At 35.8% G+C, this 22,371-nt stretch overlaps 1 protein-coding gene across 1 annotated transcript in view; it reads right to left on the bottom strand.

Moving 5' to 3' along the window:
* Positions 1-779: 779 nt before the first annotated feature.
* The window catches only part of XPR1 (xenotropic and polytropic retrovirus receptor 1), a 206,754-nt gene continuing 185,162 nt past the window's right edge, over positions 780-22,371 (bottom strand). The window contains exons 12-15 of the mRNA XM_039249309.1: positions 18,048-18,214; positions 16,159-16,298; positions 10,228-10,449; positions 780-6,564 (exon numbers count right to left, since the gene is read on the bottom strand). Coding sequence (XP_039105240.1) covers positions 6,504-6,564; positions 10,228-10,449; positions 16,159-16,298; positions 18,048-18,214 — 590 coding nt within the window. The 3' untranslated portion in view covers positions 780-6,503. The remainder of the gene's footprint in view (positions 6,565-10,227; positions 10,450-16,158; positions 16,299-18,047; positions 18,215-22,371) is intronic.

The following is a 22,371-nucleotide window of genomic DNA, read 5'->3' as shown; positions in this document are numbered from 1 at the left end:
CACAAGAGAAGCCTCTTTACTGTCTCCCATCAGGCAGAGGGGACGGGTGTGCTAGTAGGATTATGGGTTAGTATGTCTATAGGCTCAGACTTTAACCAGGGGCTTGTGGAATCAAAATCTTTGCAGGGGTGGGGGATTCAAGTAGATGTTGCTTCTGATGTGCCCTATTTTCCCAATGAGGACACTGATCTTGCATAACAGACCTGCCTTGGTTGTTTAACTGTCTGAAATTCTGTTACTCTATTAAGTTCTGGCTTGTTCTTCATTTTCTCTTCCTTTCCCTTTGTCTCCCACTGTAGGAAATGAACTTTATAGGCAACTAAAGAGGCCCTCTGTTTCCACATCTGGCTTTCAATTGTCTGGTACTTGCCCTCAGCTGTTCATTATCCTTCTGTAGGCATCAATGACACTTATCTCATTGCCCTACAGCTACTGTCTCCTCTCTACATGGATATGTAGTGATAACAGGAGTCCAGCTCTCCAAAATACAACTAAACATATCATTTCACCTAATATTGGAGATTGTGTGTGTATTAAAAAAAGACCTGTTGCATCAATCCATTAGATGCCTAATACTACCTAAAGAAAAAGGGGCTATTTAAGATTATGTTTGAATTTAGTTCAGTAGGAGTTAAAAATTTTCTCACCCTTGAAGTCTGTTTGCCCTAAACCCTCCTACAAGTTAGTCCTAAGAAGAATCACGTTCAGGAATCCAAGAAACCCAGAGAGAAAAACACAATCACACAAGCCATTCACCAATGACAAAGGAGTCAGCAAACTGTTGGAAAACAGAGCTTGTAATAATGAAAAAAGGACAGAGTTTGTAACCAATCACTTATTTTCTTTTAAAAACACATAACCACATTAACTTTTTGCTTTATACAACCATCTAGAAACTATAAAACAGTACCACATTGTGCATTTAACCTACTTATCAAGAAGGGAACTCCACACGTCGTAAGAATTCTACCCATATAAGAAGGAAAAAGGAGACAGCTAATAGCATAGTCACAGATACAACATGAGTCCAAGCAAGCATCAATTCTTTGACGTCACCTTTTCCATTTACCAGAGTGGAGAGAGTAAGAAAGAAAGCCAGGGGGAAAAAAGATAGAAAGAAGCACCCACAGAGGACTAATCACATTCCAAAGTTACTTTTGACAACTATAGCTCAGGGTTTCATAGAATAGTATCATTTGACCAACACAATGTGGTAGGGGGTGAAGGAAACGTGAGTAGAAGGAGAGGGTTTGAAAAGACAGATACATTTTACACCCTACTTCCCTCCTAAATAGTCTTGATACAAGCTTCTGTGCTAATCCAGAATATAGCAAGAAATTAATCTTAACAATGTGATAAAGCTTGAATTCTGCTCTTTTTGGAAATGTGAGTGGCTCACAATTTCACTTTACAGTTCAAAAGAATAACAGTGTCATGATCAATTACCAGATTCTTTCAGGATTCCTCACAATCTTTCTCCCTATTCCCACCATGCTGGTGTTGCTACAGGACAATCAGGGAAGTCTGGGTAGGAACTTCAGGAAGTTTGGGTAGTGAGATGGAATCCTTACTCTTTCTTAGAAGTTCACACCTTTCTGGTAGTAAGCCTCCCCTCTGGTTTATGGTGGTACAGAGGAAAGGGCATAGAAGAATTACTAAGGTAATATGGTGGAAGTTTAGTCAAGTAACTGGTTTGAAGGTATACAAGATGAGACTGTAATTAGCAGACACACTAGATCCAAGGCAAACAATTGGTGTTTGATTGTCCTCCTTAGGTTGATGGCACCATAAAAAAACCCGAAGGTGGCTTTGATACACTAATAAAATAAACCAATGGTCTGCCACAAGGAAACATACTTCAAATGAAAATTAGTATAATGATTCTCTTCACTTCAGGGGAAACTCTCATCTTGCTCCTCTCACTTCCTCTTCCACCACAAGTATGCAAATATATTCTGGAAGATTTTTTTAAGGGGCAACTCAGTTATCAGAGTTTTGCCAATTCATATAAGAAAAGCCATTATGAACTATCCCAATCAGCAGGCTCATCTCCATTCCCAGGCAAATTTCTCATATCACTTAAATTAAGCTCTTCCCAATCTAATGAGATGATTTTACTTTCTCACATGTGGTGAGTAGATGTGATTTAATGCCAGTTAAATTATTGGTTTGTAGCACTATTACAAATTTCTTATGCTCTAATATAATCAGTTCTATCCCACATTACCACTGTGCTCTGACATTGTAGACTGAAGATATAATGCAGAAAGTTAGCTTTTAAGATTTACTATCAAGACTGATACCTGAAATGCAGAAATGTGTTTAAGTAATTTATAAAATCTCATTTTAACTCTCTTTAACTCTCCTAATCATCATAACCAAGAAATAAAATTTATATGCATCATAAAATGAGCTAAGCTGGTAAATTTGATTCTTCTTCACCATTTTCTGAAGCTCTACCATAACTTGTATTGTCTTAACCTAGTGACTATGGCTCTTATATGTATAATGCTGGCTTTTTTACTAGGTTTGAAAAAAGTGTGACGATTTTGTAGTTGAAAAGGCCGTAGATTCAACATGATTTTTTTAAAAAATCTGAGACGCAATCTTAAGTTAAAAAATTTAAATATGCTATATAGCAAGAAGTACTTATTTTCTGAGACAGGCAAATTTCATGCAAATGAAGGAGAACCATAATCTGAAATTTGTTTATCCAACAAAGCATAATCACTTCAGAGAATACTAACTTTTTAAATAAAATAATGCCATGGATATGGTTATTTTATAAATTATTTTCCTTAGACTAATAAATTTTCATAGTCCTTGCTTAGAAAATTGCATTTAGGCATAAATGGAAGTAATGAAAAATGATGGGAAATAAAGACAGGTCCCTACCAGCAACATAACCACTGAGGAGAAACAGCAAGGCATCACCAATGCCACTGAGCTCACACACTTATCCTAACTGCCCTCCTTCCTGCTGCCAAGATCCAACATCTTCCTGTTCCTCTCTGCTAACTCCACGATTATTTTATTTTTTTTTCCAATACATGTCTGTTAATCTGGTGCCTGTACAACTCAGTGATGTTACTTAACTTGTCTTTCACCTGTTAAGAAAGGATGAACTGCTTTCTCATTATTATGAATGTACTTTGGCCAAACGATGATGAAAGGATACCATGTATTAACAACTTACTTCCAGTAAAATCTGTTGAAATCTTAAAACTCTCATGTAGAAAATTTGAGTGAGTCATGGATCCTAGAGACAAGGTCTCATGTTCCTTCTTTAAGGGTCCAAAAATTCCCATTATAACCCAATTAACAATGACTTAATTTTTGGTCATTCTGTTGTCTCTCTGTATGGCATGAAACCATCAACTATTCATTCCATTTTAATGGCACAGGCAGGCTTAAGTACACGTGCACATTTGTGAGTAGGAAATAAGCCATTTTTTCTTGGTCTTCTAATTTCATTACACACATCAATGAACTTTATTCTTTTATTTATACTTCCTTTTCATTCCTTTGGGGTGTATTTAAACTGATAATAAACTGGTTCTCAGGTAAAATGAGACTAGAATTTCTAAACCTAAAATCAGATAAAGTTTTACCTTTGGTTAGATTGCTGCTCCTTTAAAATGACCCTGTGATGTTAATTTCCTAAGAGTTCTGAGAGTTTCAGAGTACAGACGTCTCCAACAAAATATTAGATAGGACACAGCATTGGTAACTGCTAGGGCATATAAAATTTAGAAGAAAAAAAATGTACATTGCCTTTTTTTCAAAGAGAAAAATTTAGACGTATATTGTCTCCCAAACTCTTCCTCTTGATGAGGAAAAGCCCTCTTTTCTCTTTACAGCTTTAGAAGTAACATAAAGCTGTGTGTTTCAATACTTATTTGAGCATCTGTCATGGGAGGCTGAAAATTACAGAAGTCTTGTCATTCTTGAATAGACTATGCTAACAGGACAAACACAGCAGAAAAGGAACAAATTCTAACATTACATTATCTATGAAAAAATAATACTGATTAGGGCCTAGGATCATAACAGTTGAAGAAAGACCAAGTTGGCCATAGGATACACTGAAATAAAAACACTGGGGAGCTCAAATACCAAAAGTCAACTGTAAGATTTTATGTGTGTCATTATAGAGTTTTACTAATAATAGGAAATGAAGTTGACAATTCAAATTGTTCTGGATACACATTAGTACCACCAGTTTTATTTGTACAAGAAATGACTGGTCCACTGGACTTCTCTAACTCAGTAATAATTACTGTTATTTCTAGACAGACCAGTGATATTTCCCCCATGGTTTTAAAGTACAAAAACAAAATAGAAAAAAAAAAATCCATAGTATAAATAATGCAACCTTTAACCTATTATGGATCACTAAATTGTTACCACTGATTATTATAAATGATTCAATTTATTTAAACAACAAACAAACAAAAAAGAGGTAATTAAACTATTCCTCTTCAGTTTTGGGTCAAAGAACATGCTTGGCAAAACTTAAAAAAAAAACAACAAAAGCCAGAACTTTGTATGATTTTTCATTAAAAAAATCTCTATTTGGAAAGGGGAAAAAATTTGGAAGCCTGTCAGAATAAAAATGGAATAAACTCCTTTATGAACAAACTATTTGTCAGTTAACAAATAGTTGATGGAATTTTGGCAGTAACAGTAACTTTAATAGAATCTACTGGAATCCCAACAGGTAGGAGTGAAGATTTACAGTACATGGCAGAAGAGCAGATGACAAAAGGGGTTTATTAAAGGGCAATAACCATATGCTTTTAAGGAAGTGATAATAGCTGCCCTTACACTCATTTGTCTCTTGTCTAAAATTAAACTGAAAATGACAGGAGTAATTTACTTTCATGAATCCACTGATGTTGATGCTGGAATCTTCATCTGGATCTAGGGGGATGGGAGGATTAAAACATACTTTACTTTTTCCTGGTATTTATATTAACTTTGTTAGATAATGAAATGCTCAATTTAATGCCAACCACATTCAAGAAAGTAAAATCCTTTAAGGTTTTGGGGCTTATTTGGATGATTTAGGAACACAGGAAAGAAAACAGACAAGTAAAAATGGGCATTGTGCACAAACCATGAGAGTCTGAAATGTCTAAGAAACATATTTTTTGTTTATGACCAAGTTTAGACCCCCAAAATCTTAAAAGCAGGCTTTCTCTCATAGGATGGCATGAAATCCAATGTTTATCCTTTAAAACTGCTGGGAGAAATGGCTGTCAAGGTCTGTTTTATTAATGTAATATGAAAGAGGAAGGATAATTTGTTCTTTGCTCTCAAATATACTGTTTCCCCAAGACAGACTTTTAATTTGATCAAATTCTGGCTAAAGTAGTGAGTCCAGAAGAAAGATTATCCAACAAGGGTGTAGGGGGTCTCTGAAATAGCTTTACCCTCTAATTCAGAGTTAGTAAGGGTTATACTTCAATTACCCTAAATGCCGAGCTTCATAAGGCAGAACTGCAGTTGTTATGGTTGGAGTATGGGCAAATACATTCCACATCTGTTTCTTAAACAACAAAGTTGTTTCTTAAACAACAACCTCTTAAAAAATTTCAACCAGTTGTGTGGAAGTAGATAGATGCTTTGTTATGAGAGACATGCTCAGGATTCTAAAGCAGCAGCAACTTAAAAAAATTAGTAATAAAGCTTTGGCTTAAAATTAAAAAAAAAAAAAAAAGAAAAGTGAAAGTCAAACTGGTGCAAGTTGTCTCACGAAAGAGGTACTGTGGACTTAATCTTCAAATGCGGTCCAACATTAGTTTCCCGTCTTCTTTCACTGTTACCACCTTCATTGCACAGGAGTTATATCATTCTTATGGTTAAGTTTCATAAATAATGAGAAAACTATATGCAACAAATACATCATATTTCCCACCCACCCAGCAACCCTCCCCAAAATAAGAAAAGTTACATCAAATTAAAAAGTAGCTTCGTGAATGAAGGTACTGCTCTAAGTTGCACTTTCCCTGCAAGTGCGGCCAGTGCTTTTGCGCTGGGTATGAAGGAAAGGAAAAATTCTCCACATAAACTGACAAAAAATTTAAAAACCAATGTCCGGTTTCAACCAGTCAAAACCGGGCCAAGCGGAAGCCGAGGTATCTCGGTACCGTCCCATCAGAGGGTCCTTGCAATGCCTGTTCTTCATCCTGATAGGTATCTGTGTCCTTGTGATTGTAAACAATCCATAAGATACTATGTTTTTGTTCCTTAAAATGTCCTCTGATTGGCAAAATGAAGTAAATATTTGTTTTAAAAATAGAAAATGAAAATTAAACCAGAAGAAAAGAAAAGAAACACAGTGAGCTTGTTTGGAGTCCATAGGATCCGATCTGGAAGAGCTCGGAAAATGTGTCATGTGTCGTCTCCTGTTTTCGGCTGGAAAGGTACTAGAGGCTGCGTTGGTCGAAGAAAGACTTGTAGAGTAGGAAAACCAAAGATGTTAAACTAGACCAGAGGCTTCAAGTGTTAGCTTCATCATCTGTGTCTTCTATCAATACCTTAGTGTCACGAGCCTTGGACCTAGGGGGAAAAGCACATAGTCCATTATTAAAATACAAACATGTCACGGCATTAGATACGTTTCCAGTCTCACCACCATTAAAAATACATTGTAGGGGCGACTGAGTGGCTCACTTGGTTAAGTGTCTGACTTCGGCTCAAGTCACGATCTCAGTTTGTGATTTTGAGTCCCGCCTCAGGCTCTGTGATGACAGCTCAGAGCCTGGAGCCTGCTTCAGATGTTAAACTAGACCAGAGGCTTCAAGTGCTCCTCCTGCTTGTGTCTCCTCTCTCTATCCTTCCTCTGTTTGCTCTCTCTCTCTGCTCTTTGCTCAAAAAATAAACATTAAGAAAAATACATTGTAAATGGGCATTATACATTGCACCAGATGGACGATTCCTGGAGTTTCATAGTCAATTTCAGGCATTACTGGAAAACCATTAAGAAAATAGACTGCAATGAGGAAGGTAAAAAGAAAAATGAGAGGTCATATGCAACAGAGAGAGAAATAATCCAAAAGGAGAAGATCTGAGTTCGATCACCCTTAAAAAATAATGAAATCTTGCCATGTGCAACAACATGGATGGCCTAGAGGGTATTATGCTAAGTGAAATAAGTCAGAGAAAGACACATAGCATATGATTTTACTCACATGTGGAATTTATTTATTTATTTATTTATTTTTTTAAATGTTTTATTTACTTCTAGGAGAGAGAGAGCGACAGTGTGAGCAGGGGAGGGTCACAGAGAGAGGGAGTCACAGACTCCGAAACAGGCTCCAGGCTCTGAGCTGGCAGTCAGCACATAGCCCGACGCGGGGCTCGAACCCACGAACCGTGAGATCATGACCTAAGCGAAAGTCGGACGCTTAACCGACTAAGCCACCCAGGCGCCCCTCACATGTGGAATTTAATAAAACAAGTGAACAACATAAAAAAAAAGAAGACAAACAAAAAAACCAGACTCTTACATACAGAGAACAAATTGCTGATTGCCAGAGAGGAGGTGGGTGGGAGGATGGGTGAAACAGACAAAGGGGATTAAGAGTATACTTATTGTGATAAACACCGAGTAATGCATAGAAGTGCTGAATCACTATATTGTACACCTGAAACTAATATAACACTGTATGTTAATTATACTTGAATAAAAAGAAAAGGAAAAGATCTGAGTTTGAATATTGACTTTGTATGATGTACCTTTTGGAGTGTTAATTTTCATCTCTGAAAAGTAGATTTAATAATGCCTATTTATATAATAGTACTTCTACCTCATGGAGATAGTGTCAATATCAAGGGAGAAAATGGATGTAAAAATCATCAGTTAAGTATTAAAAAAAAATTATGATGAGGATGATAGAAATACTGCCATTTGAGGTACACTTGAAACAAGGTGAGTAAGCCAGTGAAAGAGAAGACCTAAGGAGAGGCATGACATTTATCTTCAAAAAGCTGACAAAGTATAATGTAAAGGAGGGAAGAGACTACAGTATGTTAGAAAGCCCAACTAGGATCAACTGGTTGAAGTAACAGTGAAGTATATTTCAGCCGAACATAAGCTATCTACCACAATAACCGTCCAACGATAAAATCAGGTGCCCTATCTATATAAACTTCATTATCATTGATAATTGTCAATCAGCATAAGATGACCATCTAATCAGTATGCATTAGAAGAGATTTTTTTACTAGATGAAAATTAGATGGGATTAGATAATGTTCATAAATCCTATGCGGTACAAGAGACATTTTGTGAAGTGGGTATTATTATTCCCACCGGACAGAGGTAGAAAACTGATGTTCAAAAGGCAGAGTGTGCTAAAGGTTGCATGAGTCACAAAGTCAGTACTTAAATTCAGAACATATTTTAGATTCTCTGCTCTCTCCATTGCACACAATCTGTTTCATTGATTTCTAAAGTTTTATTTATTTTAGGGAAAGTGAGAGAACATGAGAGAGAGGGACACATGGAGAGAGAGAGAGAGAGAGAGAGAGAGAGAGAGAGAATCTTAAGGAAGCTCCAGACAGTGTGGATGGGGCTGGATCTCACAAACCATGAGATTATAACCTGAGCTGAAAACAAGAGTAGGATGCTTAACCAAGTGTGCCACCCACATGCCCCTCTGTTCCATTGTTTTAAACACCTTCTGGTTGCAATCTAGTGTCTCAGTGTTTTTCCACTTAACACCTGAAATTGAACATAATGATGCAGTGCCAAAAAGCATCCTTGTCTCTGAAGCAGAAATAATACATGTTGAGGCTGCCCTCTGCTGGTGACTGCAAGGATAACTCACCCAAATTCTGTGGCTCCGTAAGGCAACCCCCCCCACTCGGCCTCTTCTTTTTGGCTCGTATCCTGCTCACCCTATGTACCAGCCCTCGCGCCCGCTCCCCCAGCTTCTTCAAACTCTACTTCTTAACCATAACAGTGTCATGCTTTGTTCTGATGCTCTTCCCACTGACCTCCCTGGCCATGCCTTTCCCAATCCTTTTATTCTTTCTTCTCTTGTCTTTGTTTCCTCAGACTTAGCTCCCTGTTTTCTGCCTTTCTTTTTTGTACCTTATGTTTTTCAGAGAACTTCCAAATTCTATTTGAAGCCTGAGCAATTTCTACTCCGCTTCCTTCTATCTATGATTTACTATTACCACTTCTTATTTTTTTTAACTTCCTCTGAAACATCTTCTATTATTTTTAGTCCTATTGTAAAGCATCCTAACCCAAGTCTTCAACGTCTGATATGTAAGAATACTGCAGTGGCCTTCCAGTTGGTCTTCTGGTCTTTAGTGTTCCTTTTCCCAACATATTTTGCACAGTGAAACTCATGAAAATACTACTTTCATGTCATTCTTTCATGAGAAACATTCTCCGACCCCTTCCTGCCTATATGATCAAGCTTTTTTCCAGCCTTTTACAATTATACTTCATTTATTTAGCTAAATGTTCTTACTATAGTTCTAGTCACATGGCTTTTCCTTCTGCCCCTCATTTCTACCCTTAGTCTTTATACTGTGTCTCTGACCTAGTCAAGCATTCTCTTATCCTTTTTCTTTTTTTTTTTTAAACTTTAACATTTATCTATTTTTTTGAGACAGATCACTAGCTGGGGAGGGACAGAGAGAGAGGGAGACACAGAATCGGAAACAGGCTCCAGGCTCTGAGCTGGCTGTGAGCACAGAGCCTGATGTGGGGCTCGAACCCACGGACCACAAGATCATGACCTGAGCCGAAGTCGGGCGATTAACCGACTGAGCCACCCAGGTGCCCCAAGAATTCTCTTATCCTTTAGGAAACTGCTCATACTTAATGTCATTCCAATCCGCTGTGAAATCTATAAATTCCAAATGCAACCACAATATATTCTACATTATTGTTCCTTTTAGGATCATACAAAGTTAATGACATAAAAATACTGCTGTGGGTATTTAGCAAGAAAATAAACATAACAGCTTATATTTATATAAGAACTCTTTCTGTGAGGAAACTGGTCTAAATCCCATCATAACCAGTCTATAAGCAGGGACCATATTAATTCCAATTTTCAGATGAAGGATAATGTAGAGGAATTAAAATGGTCAAATACCACTAAATTTATGTGGTTCAACCTGATACCATCTTAGCTTAAATGTTAACCAGTGCTAAAACCTGAAGGAAATTTATCTCAGGAAAGCAGAAGCAATACGTACTGAGAAGCGAGACGAGGCCGGCGCAGGGATATGCTCTGGCTGTACTTCCATGGACGGTTTTTCTGGCGGTTTCGTACCCCATCATCCTGGTCCATCATCTGTTCTAGAAGTGTCTGGTCATCTGCATTCAGAGGAGCCACAGAAATGTCCCGCACGGCACGGAATTCACCACAGTTATTCAGATGTTCATTCTCCAGGCGGAAGAAATTCCACACAAATCGCCTTAGCAAAATAGGGTAGGTAGGTAAATTATTTATAAAATTTGAACATACTGTTGTAAACTGTAAACCTCCCAGTGTATGTATCAAGTTTCCATTCATGAAACAAAAACAAGGAATTAAAGGTTAGAATATTAAAACAGGAAAGAATGGTGTGGTGGGGGGCGAGGAGAGAGTAAGAATGGCATAGACAAAAAGGAAAATTCCGAGGGGAAAATATAGCAGCCAGATGGCTATGTGTCTGCAGTTCAAGGGAGAGTCTAGGTTGGAGACTGCATAAAGACAGTTATTTCAAGTTATTGGATTAGCAATAATGTAAGTGGAGGAAAGAAGAGGGCAGAGGATTAAACCCTGGAGCACTCTAACATTTATAATTTGGGAAGAGGAAGAAGAACCGGTAAAGGAGTTGAGAGGGAATAGCTAGTGAGATACAGGAGTTTGGCTTCTGAGAAATGACGTGTAAAAACTAAAGTAAGGTCAGTGCAAAGAACTGACATGGGATTTAGCAAAAGAGAGAGGCAGTATGATACAAGAGCATAGATTCTGAAAGACTGTCTAGATTCAAATTATGACTCCATCATTTCCTAGGTGTAAGGACCTTGGATGAGTTACTTAACTTATGCTTCAGTGTTATCAGTAAAGTGGGACAGTAAGAGTATCTACCTCATAAGATTGTTGTGAGGATTCAATAAGTTGATACATGTAAAGGGCTCGGAGCAGTGCCAGGCACAGAGTGGGCAATACACGTTTGCTGCTATTGTTGTTATTATCACTGTTATTATTGTAGATTATTAACATAAGCAATTTAGTATTGAGTATTAGCTGAGTATTTGAGTAATTCAACTTGTGTTGAATTAAAGGGAGAATGGGGGAGGAGTGAGAAAGTAGAGACAGCAAGTACAGATATCTCTGGAAGAGTTTTGCTGTAAAGGAGACAGAAATGGGCATGAGTTGGAGGAAAGCAGGTTCAAAGGAGACTTCCTGCTTTTGTTTTAAATGGTTGATAAACATTTGATTCTATTATTAAGCAGATGACTTTAAAGGAAAAATGAAATAAGAACTTAAAAAAGGAGTTTTTTTTTTAACTAGAAAAAAATTTTTTTTCCAATTTATAAAGCAGCATCATATGTGGAAGAGAAAGAAGTGGGACAGGAGTAGGTCTTGTAGTGATGGAGAGTCCCAGGTCCTAGACCTAGAGATATACGAAAGTGAAGGAGAAGGGTGACACATGGTTTGGAGAGAGTACTGACAGCAGCAAGCACAGTTCCCAGATGCTATCTTATTTTATCAGACCAGTCTGATAGATGTGCCTATCCTGACTCAGAGGAATGCTATACACATGTCTGAAAATATCATTCATTTTCATTTGTGAAAGGTATTTTCAATGGATAAAGAGTTTTAGGTAGGCAATTGTTTTCTTTCAGCACATTGAAAATATCATTTTATACTTTTTTCTTTAAGTAGGGTCCATGCCTAGCATGGAGTCCAATGCGGGGCTTTTACTCATGACCCTGGGATCAAGACCTGAGCTGAGCTCAAGAGTCAGATGCTTAACTGATTGAACCACCCAGGTGCCCCTGAAAATATCATTTTAATAACTTCTGATTTTCACTATTACTTTTGAGAAGTTGGCTGTCAAACTGCCACTTCTTTGATGACAATCCTTTCTTTTGGGCTGCTTTAAAAAAAAAGTAAACATTGTAATTAAAGTATACTATAGACATATAAAAGTGTGCAAATTGTTAAGTGTGCAACTTGGTTATTATGAAGTGGTCACACTGTATAATTACCACTCAGAAATAAAAAAAAATATAACATTATCACACACCTAAAGCTGCCTTTATGGCACCCTCCTATATTCTAGGGAGTTTGCTGATTTACCTTTCTTATTGATTTATCTTTCTTATTTATTTATTTATTCATTCATTCATTTTTAATGTTTACTTATTTTTGAGAGACAGTAGGGGGCACAGAGGGAAACAGAGGATGCAAAGTGGGCTCTGTGCTGACAGCAGAGAGCCCAATGGTGGGACTTGAACTCACAAACTGTGAGATGATGACCCGAGCCAAAGTCGGATGCTTAACTGACTGAGCCACCCAGGTGCCCCATACCTTTCATATTTAGTTCGGCAATCTACCTAGAATAGATTTTGTATACAGTATGCAGTGAGAGTCAAGATTCATTTTTTCTCCATATGGATAGCCAGCTCAGATGACTCAATATTATTTACTAAAGAACCTATTTTCCTCCACTATTTAGCCACTTTTGTCATAAATCAGGTAGTGTTGATGTATGCGGGGATCTGTTTCTGGACTCCCCATTCTGTTCCAATGGACTATTTGTTTATCCTTTCACTAACACTAGACACTGTTTTAATTATCGTAGCTACATAGGAAGTCTTGATATTTGAGAGTGTAAATCCTATAATTTCTTTCTTTTCAACATAGTCTTGGCTATTCTTTTTTTTTCTTTTTTAAATGTTTATTCATTTTTGAGGGACAGAGAGACAAAACATGAGCAGGGGAGGGGCAGAGAGAGAGAATTCTGAAGCAGGTTCCAGGCTCTGAGGTACTTGCACAGAGCCTGATGCGGGGCTCAAACTCCTGAACCATGAGATCATGACCTGAGCCGAAGTTGGATGCTCAACCAACTGAGTCACCCAGGCGCCCCTGCTCTTGTCTATTCTTGATCCTTAATGTTTCCATGTAAATTATAGAACTGTCTTGTCAATTTTCATATACATAATCATTCATTAAATTTATTCCTAAGTATTTGATATATTCTGATGCTATTCAAAGGGGTACTTTTGTTAAAATCTGACTTTCTAGTTTTTTGGGGGGGACTGTTTTTTAGAACATTACATTTTTATTCATACTGACCTTATATTCAGGGACACAGTTATATTTATTCTAAAGCTTATTTGTAAATTCTTTTGAATTTTCTGCATATGCAAGATGTCATGGGTGAGTAATTAGTTTTATTTTTTCCTTTCCAATTCTTTTACTGTCTCCCCACTGTATTACCTATACTTTCAGTATGATGTTAAAAACAAGTAACAACAGGCATAATAATCTCATTCCTGATCTCAAGGGAGAGCTTACAATGTTTTACCATTAAATATGACCTTATTTATGCTTTTTGTAGATAATCTTTAAATTATTTATGAACAAGCATTGGCTTTTCTCAATACTGTTTTCTACATATTTGAAGGTTTTTCTCCCTTTATTCTGTTAATGTGGTGAGTTAATACAGATTAATTTTTAAATGTTAAGTGATTTTTAAATATTAAATCTCACATTCCTAGAATGAAACTAACTTGGCTGTGATGTACTATGCTTTTTTATATATTCCTGGATTTGCTAGCTACTAAAACTTCAGGAGTTTTGCATTTCTGTACATGAGACAGACTGGTTGGTCTTCCTTGGAATGTCCTCATAGGTTTAGCTACCAAAGCCATGATGGTTGCACAAAATGACCTGGGAAGTGTTCCTTTTATTGCCTCTTTTCTCTGGAAGAGTTTTATATAAAGCTGGTAACATTTCTTCTTCATATTTTTGAAGGAATTCCTTGGGCTTACCATTTTCCTCGTGAAAAGGACTTTAATATGAATATAATTTCTTTAATAGATATAAGCCTATCAGATTTTCTATTTTTTATTGGCTTTGATAAACAGTGCTTTTCAAGGAATTTGTCCACTCCATGTCAATTTTTAAGGTTTATTTATTTATTATTTCTGAGAGAGACAGAGTGCAAGTTGGGGAGGGGCAGAGAGAGACAGAAGAAGACATAGAATCTGCAGCAGGCTCCACACTCTTAAGCTGTCAGCACAGAGCCTGACATGGGACTCAAATTCACAAACTGCGAGATCCTGACTTGAGCTGTGCGAGATCATGACTTGAGCTGTGCGAGATCATGACTTGAGCTGAAGTCGGACGCCTAATCAACTGAGCCAGCCAGGTACCCCTCCATGTAAACACTTTTTTAACTTATTGGCATAAAGTTGCTCATAATATCATTTTACTCTTTTAAAAATATATTTTGAGGATTTTTGATATTTATAATTTGTGCATTATTTTCCTTTTTTGCTTAATCAGTTATGTTTAGAGGTGCCTGGGTAGCTCAGTTGGCTGAGCATCCAACTCTTGGTTTTGGCTCAGGTCATTATCTCAGTTTGTGGGATCAAGCCCCCCTTTGGGCTCTGTGCTGTCACCGCAGACCCTGCCTGGAATTCTCTCTCTCTCTCTCTCTCTGCCCCTACCCTGCTGGCACTCTCTCTCTCAAAATAAAAAATAAACATAAAAAAAATCAGTCATATTTAGACATTTAATCAATTTTACTCATCTTTTTAAAGAACTAACTTTGGCTTGTTTAATTTCCTCTACTTTATGTTTCCTATTCCATTCATTTCTGTTCTTTATATTTCCTTCCTTCTACTTTAGTTTGGGTTTGATTTGCTGTTTTAAAATTTTCTTGAAGCTGTATATTTCCCTAGTGTATATGTTTAAAGCTATATATTGCCTTCTTAAGCATGGCTTTAGCTACATTTTCTTCTGCCACATTATCAGTTTCATGTGTTCAAATATTTTAAAATTTCCATTATAATTTCAACTTTGACCCATGGGTTATTTAGACATGTATTGCTTAATTTCTAAACATTTGGGAATTTTCAGTTATCTTTTTGTGATTTCAATCCTCTGAAATTTGTTGAGACTTACTTTATGGCCCAGCATGTGGTTAATTTTGATAAATGTTCTACATGCAAATAAAAGAATGTGTATTTAGTAGTTGAATGCAGTGCTCCCTATAGGTCAATTAAGTCAAGTTGGCTAAATGGACTACTTATTACTGAGAAAAGTAGGTTAGAATCTTCCTCTAAAATTGTAAATTCACCTACTTCTACTTTTTAGCAATGTCAACTTTTGTTTTACATATTTTTAAGCATGTTATTTTATGCATGTTATTATGTGCATATAAATTTGAACTTGTTATCACAACTGAATCTCAAAATTGCTAGGTTTGACAAATTTCTTTAGTGCAAAATTAGCTTTAGTGCTTTGCTTACCTTTAGGATACCTACTTTTACTTAGATTTTGGACTATCTTGTTAGATCACTGATGTTTTCAGGAAGATTTAAAAAACAATTCCTCTGGAATTTTTATTGTTTCCAGTGAGAAGGCTGCCTCCTCAACCCAGAATGCCAAACTGCAAATAATGATTCTCAAAAGATATTTAATTTCTGTTCTAAAAGTTTTTAAGAGGGGGTAAGAGGAAGAGCATGCACGGAAGCAGGGGAGAAAGACAGAGGGTGAGAGAGAGAGAATTTTAAGCAAGCTCCATACTCAGTGTGGAGCCAGATATGGGGTTTAATCCCACGACCCTGGGATAATGACGTGAACCAAAATCCGGAGTTGGGTGCTCAGCTGAGCCACCCAGGGGCCCCTGTTTTACCTCCCAATTTCCACTCATGACCCTTCCAATGGAGCCCAATTCTAAAAAAACTTAAAAGCCATCATTAGTAGTCATTTTAACTTCCCAAGAATTAATCTTTTAGATTTTCAAGTAGGATTTTCCAACTCTGAGGCTAATGAGAAGTTTGAGAAAAGCTGGAAAATTTAAACCTTTCAAGTGTAAGTTTTAATAAATTCTAATTTGTAAGTACTAAGTGTCTTTTAGGGGAAAAAACTTTGATAGATTTTTTGGTAGTCTGCTTACCGGAAAACTTCGAGGGGAGCACACACAGTAGCAATGATGTCCCCAGAATGAGGCAACAATGTCATGGAGGTGATTGAGATTTGGATAGTCCAAGCAAAGCGCAGGATCACATCCTCTATGATGGCACAGTAGTAATAGGCCTGAGGAATAATAAACAAGCTGAGTACACTTACCATTATGTTTCTCACAAATAAGCACACCTGTCAGCACCAAGACTCACATATGTCTCACCAACAAGCATGGATTAAAGAGGAAAAACAATTTTATTTTTACTTTATTATTTATTTTAGAAGACCTCTCCAATTTAGTTTTTCTAATAGTGCAATATTCAAAGTGAAGTTTTACTGAATTTCATTAATCACTTAAATATATTTTTTCTCATATTGTATGCCAAGCTCTCTTCTAGACCCCAGAAATATAAGCCAGATGAGATCCTTGATCTGAGATTATAAAGTGTACATCATATGCTGAAAAAGATTAGCAAGATTCATTAACTGTTAATTTGTACTTTTATTCTCAAATTGCTTTACTCTACATTTGAAGGAAGTTTTGCCTTGCTTTTTGATGTCATTAAATAAAATGAAGCTTGGATATCATAAACATGGCTGAATTTAAGGAATGTTCTATTTTTATATGAGAAAGACAGCATGCAATAATTTTTTTCAAGTGCTATTACCTAGTATTTAGGTGTCCAATTTTAGCTACACAAAACTTTTAAATACACAAACTGCCAATATACCAGAACTATTGTTGATGGATTTGTTCATTCGTAATCTATGGATAATCAGCTCTTTAAATATATGTATTTAAAGGTTGGAAACTAGAACTGCTTTGTATTACACCATAGCATTTATTTTTTAAAAAAATTAATGCAGGAGTACTAGTTATCTTTGAAGTCTATTAACAAAAAAAAAAGAAAAAAAAAAGAGCAGTCCCCTTGCTACCTTCTCTTCCCATTCTTTAGAGACAATTTCAAAATTTGTAGCTCTCTCTCTCTGAGGATTTATCCTCCATATTTCTAAATAATGTGTGTACATTGCTATATCCTGATTAATTAACTGTAGATGTTATCCACTGCTTATTATCATAAATATTATGAAGATTTTAACATATTTACATTCTTCTGTTCCCTTCTCCATCCATCCGATGTAGCAATAATGCATTTTTTTTTCTTGATAAATCCTCATCTACTGAGCTCATTATTAGGCTTCAATAAAGAACTACAATTTCATGTTACTTTAAGAGTCAGTCTTAAAGTGATCTACAGCTATGTGGGAGCTGATGTTACCAAAAATGTGAAAATCTTTTGGGAGGAATAACTTAACATGAGGTCACAGACAGAGAAAAGTAAAGATTTAACATCACAAATGTTGTGACCATAGCATAACATACAGAGTTGTTGAATTACTATGTCGTACACATGAAACTAAAGTAACACCGTGTGTCAATTATAACTTCAAATAAAAGTAAATAAATAAAAATGAAAAAGGAGGAATAGGAGTTTGCAAGGCAGACAAAAGGGAGAGAAGAGGGCATCTGAGGTAGAGGGAATTGCATGTCAAAATTAGGTCATAAATTTTGGTAAGTTTTTATTCCTCCGTTCTAGACTTTATCACATTGTACTGTAATTTGTTTACTTACCTGTTTAACATAGTTTATGGCCTCTTTGAGTACTAGAATTTTACTTTGTTTTTATTTTCTATAGTGCCCAGCAGTTGGTAAAAGCCTGACATTTTTGCTGACAGAATGCATTTGTATTTTTTGGTAAGTAGTTGTTTTTTCTAAATATATTAGTTTGGGATTAGGTATGTATCATAATAGGATTTAGCTGGTGATACACTTGAGTTTTTGGGGTTTCTTTAAGCAAATACAAACACTTTTGTACATACTTTTTGGGGGTATACAATCTCTTCCCGGAGAAAGGTGTTTTCTCCAGCATTCTTATCAAAGAGACCCCAGTCCATCTTCAGATCCCAGATGAGGGTATAGCAGGAACTGATGACACAAAACACAATCCAAAGATAAAAGAATACCATGGTGTCTGAGTGACCTCGTTCTAAAGAAAAGGGAAAAGTAAAAGAGAAAATTATTAGATTGAAATAGAATTCTTCATTAAATAAAAGTAATTTAAAAAGCGGATTCTTTATGTAGCTCCATAAAAGAAGTAAGATTTTATATAAGCATCCCTGGTTAGGGACACTAATAGAAGTTAAATAGTATATCTGATTCTCCTGAAGTACAAAGTAATCATCAAGCCCTTATCAAATACATAAAATTTGTACAAACGTACATTTTTGGAGGCTATATGCTGATTACATAAAAATCCAAATAACTGCAATGGAGGTTTTGAATATTACAAAAGATGTCATTTTAATTTTTGCCATCAGGTGGCAGATTAGGGTCAAAGATGAAAAAAAATTATAAAACCCCACCAATAAGAAATGTGTTACATGTGTTTCAACAAATTCTGAGAGTGTTTTTATTTTAGAACATTTCCTTGGTACACTTAGATCTTGACAATACTTACTGTGAAGGCAACCAGGTCATTTTAATTCTAGATAAAATGCTAGAAAGCAACAGACTGATGAGGAATTTATCGTTAAGGACATAAATGAAAGCAATTTTCTCTCATTCACAAAGCATGGTATTTTTGCTTCTTTAGAGGTTGTTTATAGATACAAATGCTAAGAACACTATAAAGTACACCAAATCAGAATAACAAAAATAATTTGTATATGTACTTATATAATTCAGTATTTTTCACTCTTAAGTACCTCATATATCCTCTAAGGAAATTCTTTGGTAAGTTTTGAGAGTCATCATGTTATTTGTGCTCTCGAGGTGCAGGATATATATAGGTATATAATTTATAATAAAGTCCTGAATTATCAGGAAAAAGAGCTATGAAACATCTAATTCAAAGAAGTTAAAATTTTGGTTAGTTTCCCAAAGGCAGAGAAAATAAGGATGTATCACGCCTTAACCACAATCCTTCCTATTAAAATAAATTAAGGGGTGCCTGGCTGGCTCACTTGGAAGAGTACTGACTCTTGATCTCAGGGTTGTGAGTTCAATCACGACTCATACTGGGTATAGAGATTACTAAATAAAAAAAAAAAAAGAAAAAAATTAAAATTCTTCCTATTGAAACAAGTTTTTATTAATCATTTTTAGGTATTAAAGTATTAACTAAATACAGTATGATTCAAAGGCACCCTTTAGAAATTTATATTACAGTGAGTGAAAATAGCCCTTTGTTATTGATAAATATGAGCTCAAAATGAAGAATAAACAAAGCACTAGGAAAACATCAAGGGGAATGGGAATGTTTCCAACAGTAGGAAATAAGAGGAAGTAGCATTTGAGTTATTTGTAGAAGGATAAATAAACAGTGTTACAAAAGTCAGGCAGATGAGGCAAGGACATTCAAAGCTGAAGGGAGACAATGAACAGTCATGAGGGTGGGAAAGTACAAGGAGTTTCTGAGGGACTGCAAGTAATCTAAATCCAGTGTGGGTGACATATGGAGGATGTAAGACAAGGGGTCTGATTTAAAATGAGGCTGGAGGGGCACCTGGGTGGCTCAGTTGGTTAAGCATCTGACTCCTGATTTCCTCTCAGTTCATGATCTCACTGTTTGTGAGATTGAGCCCCAATTTGGGCTCAGCGCTGACAGCACAGACCCTGCTTGGGTTTCTCTCTCTCTTTCAAAATAAGTAAATAAGTAATTTAAAAAAGAGACTTAAAAATAAATAAAATGAGGCTGGAAAAGACATTTGGGGTCTGACTGTGCAATGCTTTCTTGGAAAGCATCTGATTTCTTAAAATCAGATCTGTATTTTAAAAAAATAACTAAGCTGGCAGGTTGCTTGCATCAGAATTACTTGGCTGATTTTAAAAATACAGATATGTTAGAGTTGCTGTGTTAATCAGTTCATACCAGCTTATAAGAAGTGACTATTGTATTTTCAAAACAGCTGATTGGGGCGCCTGAGTGGCTCAGTCGGTTAAACGTCCGGCTTCAGCTCAGGTCATGATCTCATAGTTTGTGGGTTCGAGCCCCGTGTCGGGTTCTGTGCTGACAGCTCAGAGCCTAGAGTCTGTTTTGGATTCTGTGTCTCCCTCTCTCTCTGCCTCTCCGAGACCATGACCTGAGCCAAAGTCAGACACTTAGCCAACTGAGCCATCCAAGTGCCCCAAATTTAAACTATTTCCACAAAAACTCTTCTTCACCGAAAGTAAATTGTGTTGGATATTTATACTACAACATTGTGCCACATAAATTATTAATTTAAAAAGCCCAACAAAATATTTACTTATTATCTAGTTTAGGTGGATGTGTTCTGACATGTTTATTTCATTCTATAGATAGATAAAGTCTAGCTAAGTAGTATTATTCAATAATCAACATGATTGCATTAAAAAATTTTATATCTACTAAGGTTTGCAATGAATAAAGCAAATTTAGCACCTTAATAAAATTCATACTGTTCTTGTATTTTCAAAACAAGATCAACACAAAGAGAAAAACACAAGCAACTTAACTGTAAATTATATTTGCAACTCTTTTTTTAAAAAGTGAATGGTTGGGGCGCCTAGGTGGCTCAATTGTTTAAGCGTCTGACTTTGGCTCAGGTCATGGTCTTGCAGTTCCTGGGTTTGAGCCCCACGTCAGGCTCTATGCTGACAGCTCAGAGCCTGGAGCCCACACTGGACTGTGTGTGTCTCCTCCCTCTGTCCCTTGCCACTCATGCCCTGTCTCCATCTCTCTCTCAAAAAGATGAATAAACATTAAAAAAAATTTTTTTAATTAAAAACTGAATGCTTATAATGTGCCAGGCACTTTATGTATATTATTTCATTTCATTTTCACAATAAGCCATCATTCTGTTTGCTAGTAAAAGTAATGAAATGAAAATAAAGTAATAGATATTCCTCAAGAAGTAAAAAATTAGTACTGAGAAATACTAAGTATAGGTAACACTAATATATAAGTATATAAGTATATATAAGTATAGGTAATACTAATTGAGAAATACTAAGTATAGGTAAAATCAAGTGTTTTACTAAAAGCTGATTTTCTTTTCTATTTACTAAAGAAATCATCAACTTCAAATTATTATATAAAAGAAGATTGTGGGGGGGGAGTTCAAAAGAAAGGAATTGATAATGAAACAGAAACCAATGTGCTAGTTTCTTTAATGTCTTTTAGATTTTAAATACAAGTCTTATGCTTAGAGTGTAATTCTTAAAATGGTATAATGGGTCAAGTGCCTTTTTCCTTTCTAAGCTCATATTATTTCAATGAAATTTCTTATATGTGAAACACATATAAGGCGTTTTAAAAAGGCAAGTATTCCAACAGATTATTTTGGCATGAGAAATGTTTCACCTTACTTCTTCAAATAATGATTACCATATATGTAGTCTACATGTATTACATTTTGGTCTCTTTTTAATTATTATCCTTATTTGATCTTTCCCATCTCCCAAATGAGGAATGCTTTTCCCTGAAATCATCTGCCTTTATTGGTATTCTGGGGATGTACTAGAAAGATATTATCACTTTAGGCAAGCAATTACATCTAATTCTCTCTTGGCTAACTCTAGTAGCCCACTTTAGTGATGTTCAAAATCATAGAAAATCAAGTCATTGCTATTCTACCCTAAGCTTCTATTATACACCCGCCATGTCAGAAGCATAATTCATACTGGAAATATTTATGGTGATGAATCTAAACAAATCTAAAACAAATAAAAATAAGTTTCTTAGAGTTTTGTATCCATTATTATCATAAAAGGGATAAAGCAAAATAATATGTTAGGAAAAGTACTGAGAGAAACCAGTAAAATTATATATGAAAATCAGCCTGAACCATGTTTCAGGAAAGATATATGGTTTTATTGTATTTTTTTCAGGGATGATATTTTAGAAATGAAGAGTGGCAATATATTAAGAGAAAGCAAATGGTCTACTTTTCAACCAAAATGTTTCTACTCTGATAACAGTTTACTAGTTTTTAAGCTGAAATTAAATTAAAAAACCCAAAATAGACTGGACACCATTTTCAAAGCCCAAACCAACATAGGCAAGCTGAGTTATGAATGAGTTTGGCATCTAGCAAATCCTAGTTTTAGTCCCATAACTTAAAACATCAAAACACTAAATTATAAGATTAATATGGGTCTCTAAAAATTAATGGTTACAGATAC

This window comes from Hyaena hyaena, unplaced genomic scaffold (genome assembly GCF_003009895.1).
Source record: "Hyaena hyaena isolate Hyena2069 unplaced genomic scaffold, ASM300989v1 scaffold_337, whole genome shotgun sequence".
Taxonomy (NCBI): domain Eukaryota; kingdom Metazoa; phylum Chordata; class Mammalia; order Carnivora; family Hyaenidae; genus Hyaena; species Hyaena hyaena.
This window is presented reverse-complemented; position numbering and strand designations above follow the sequence as displayed.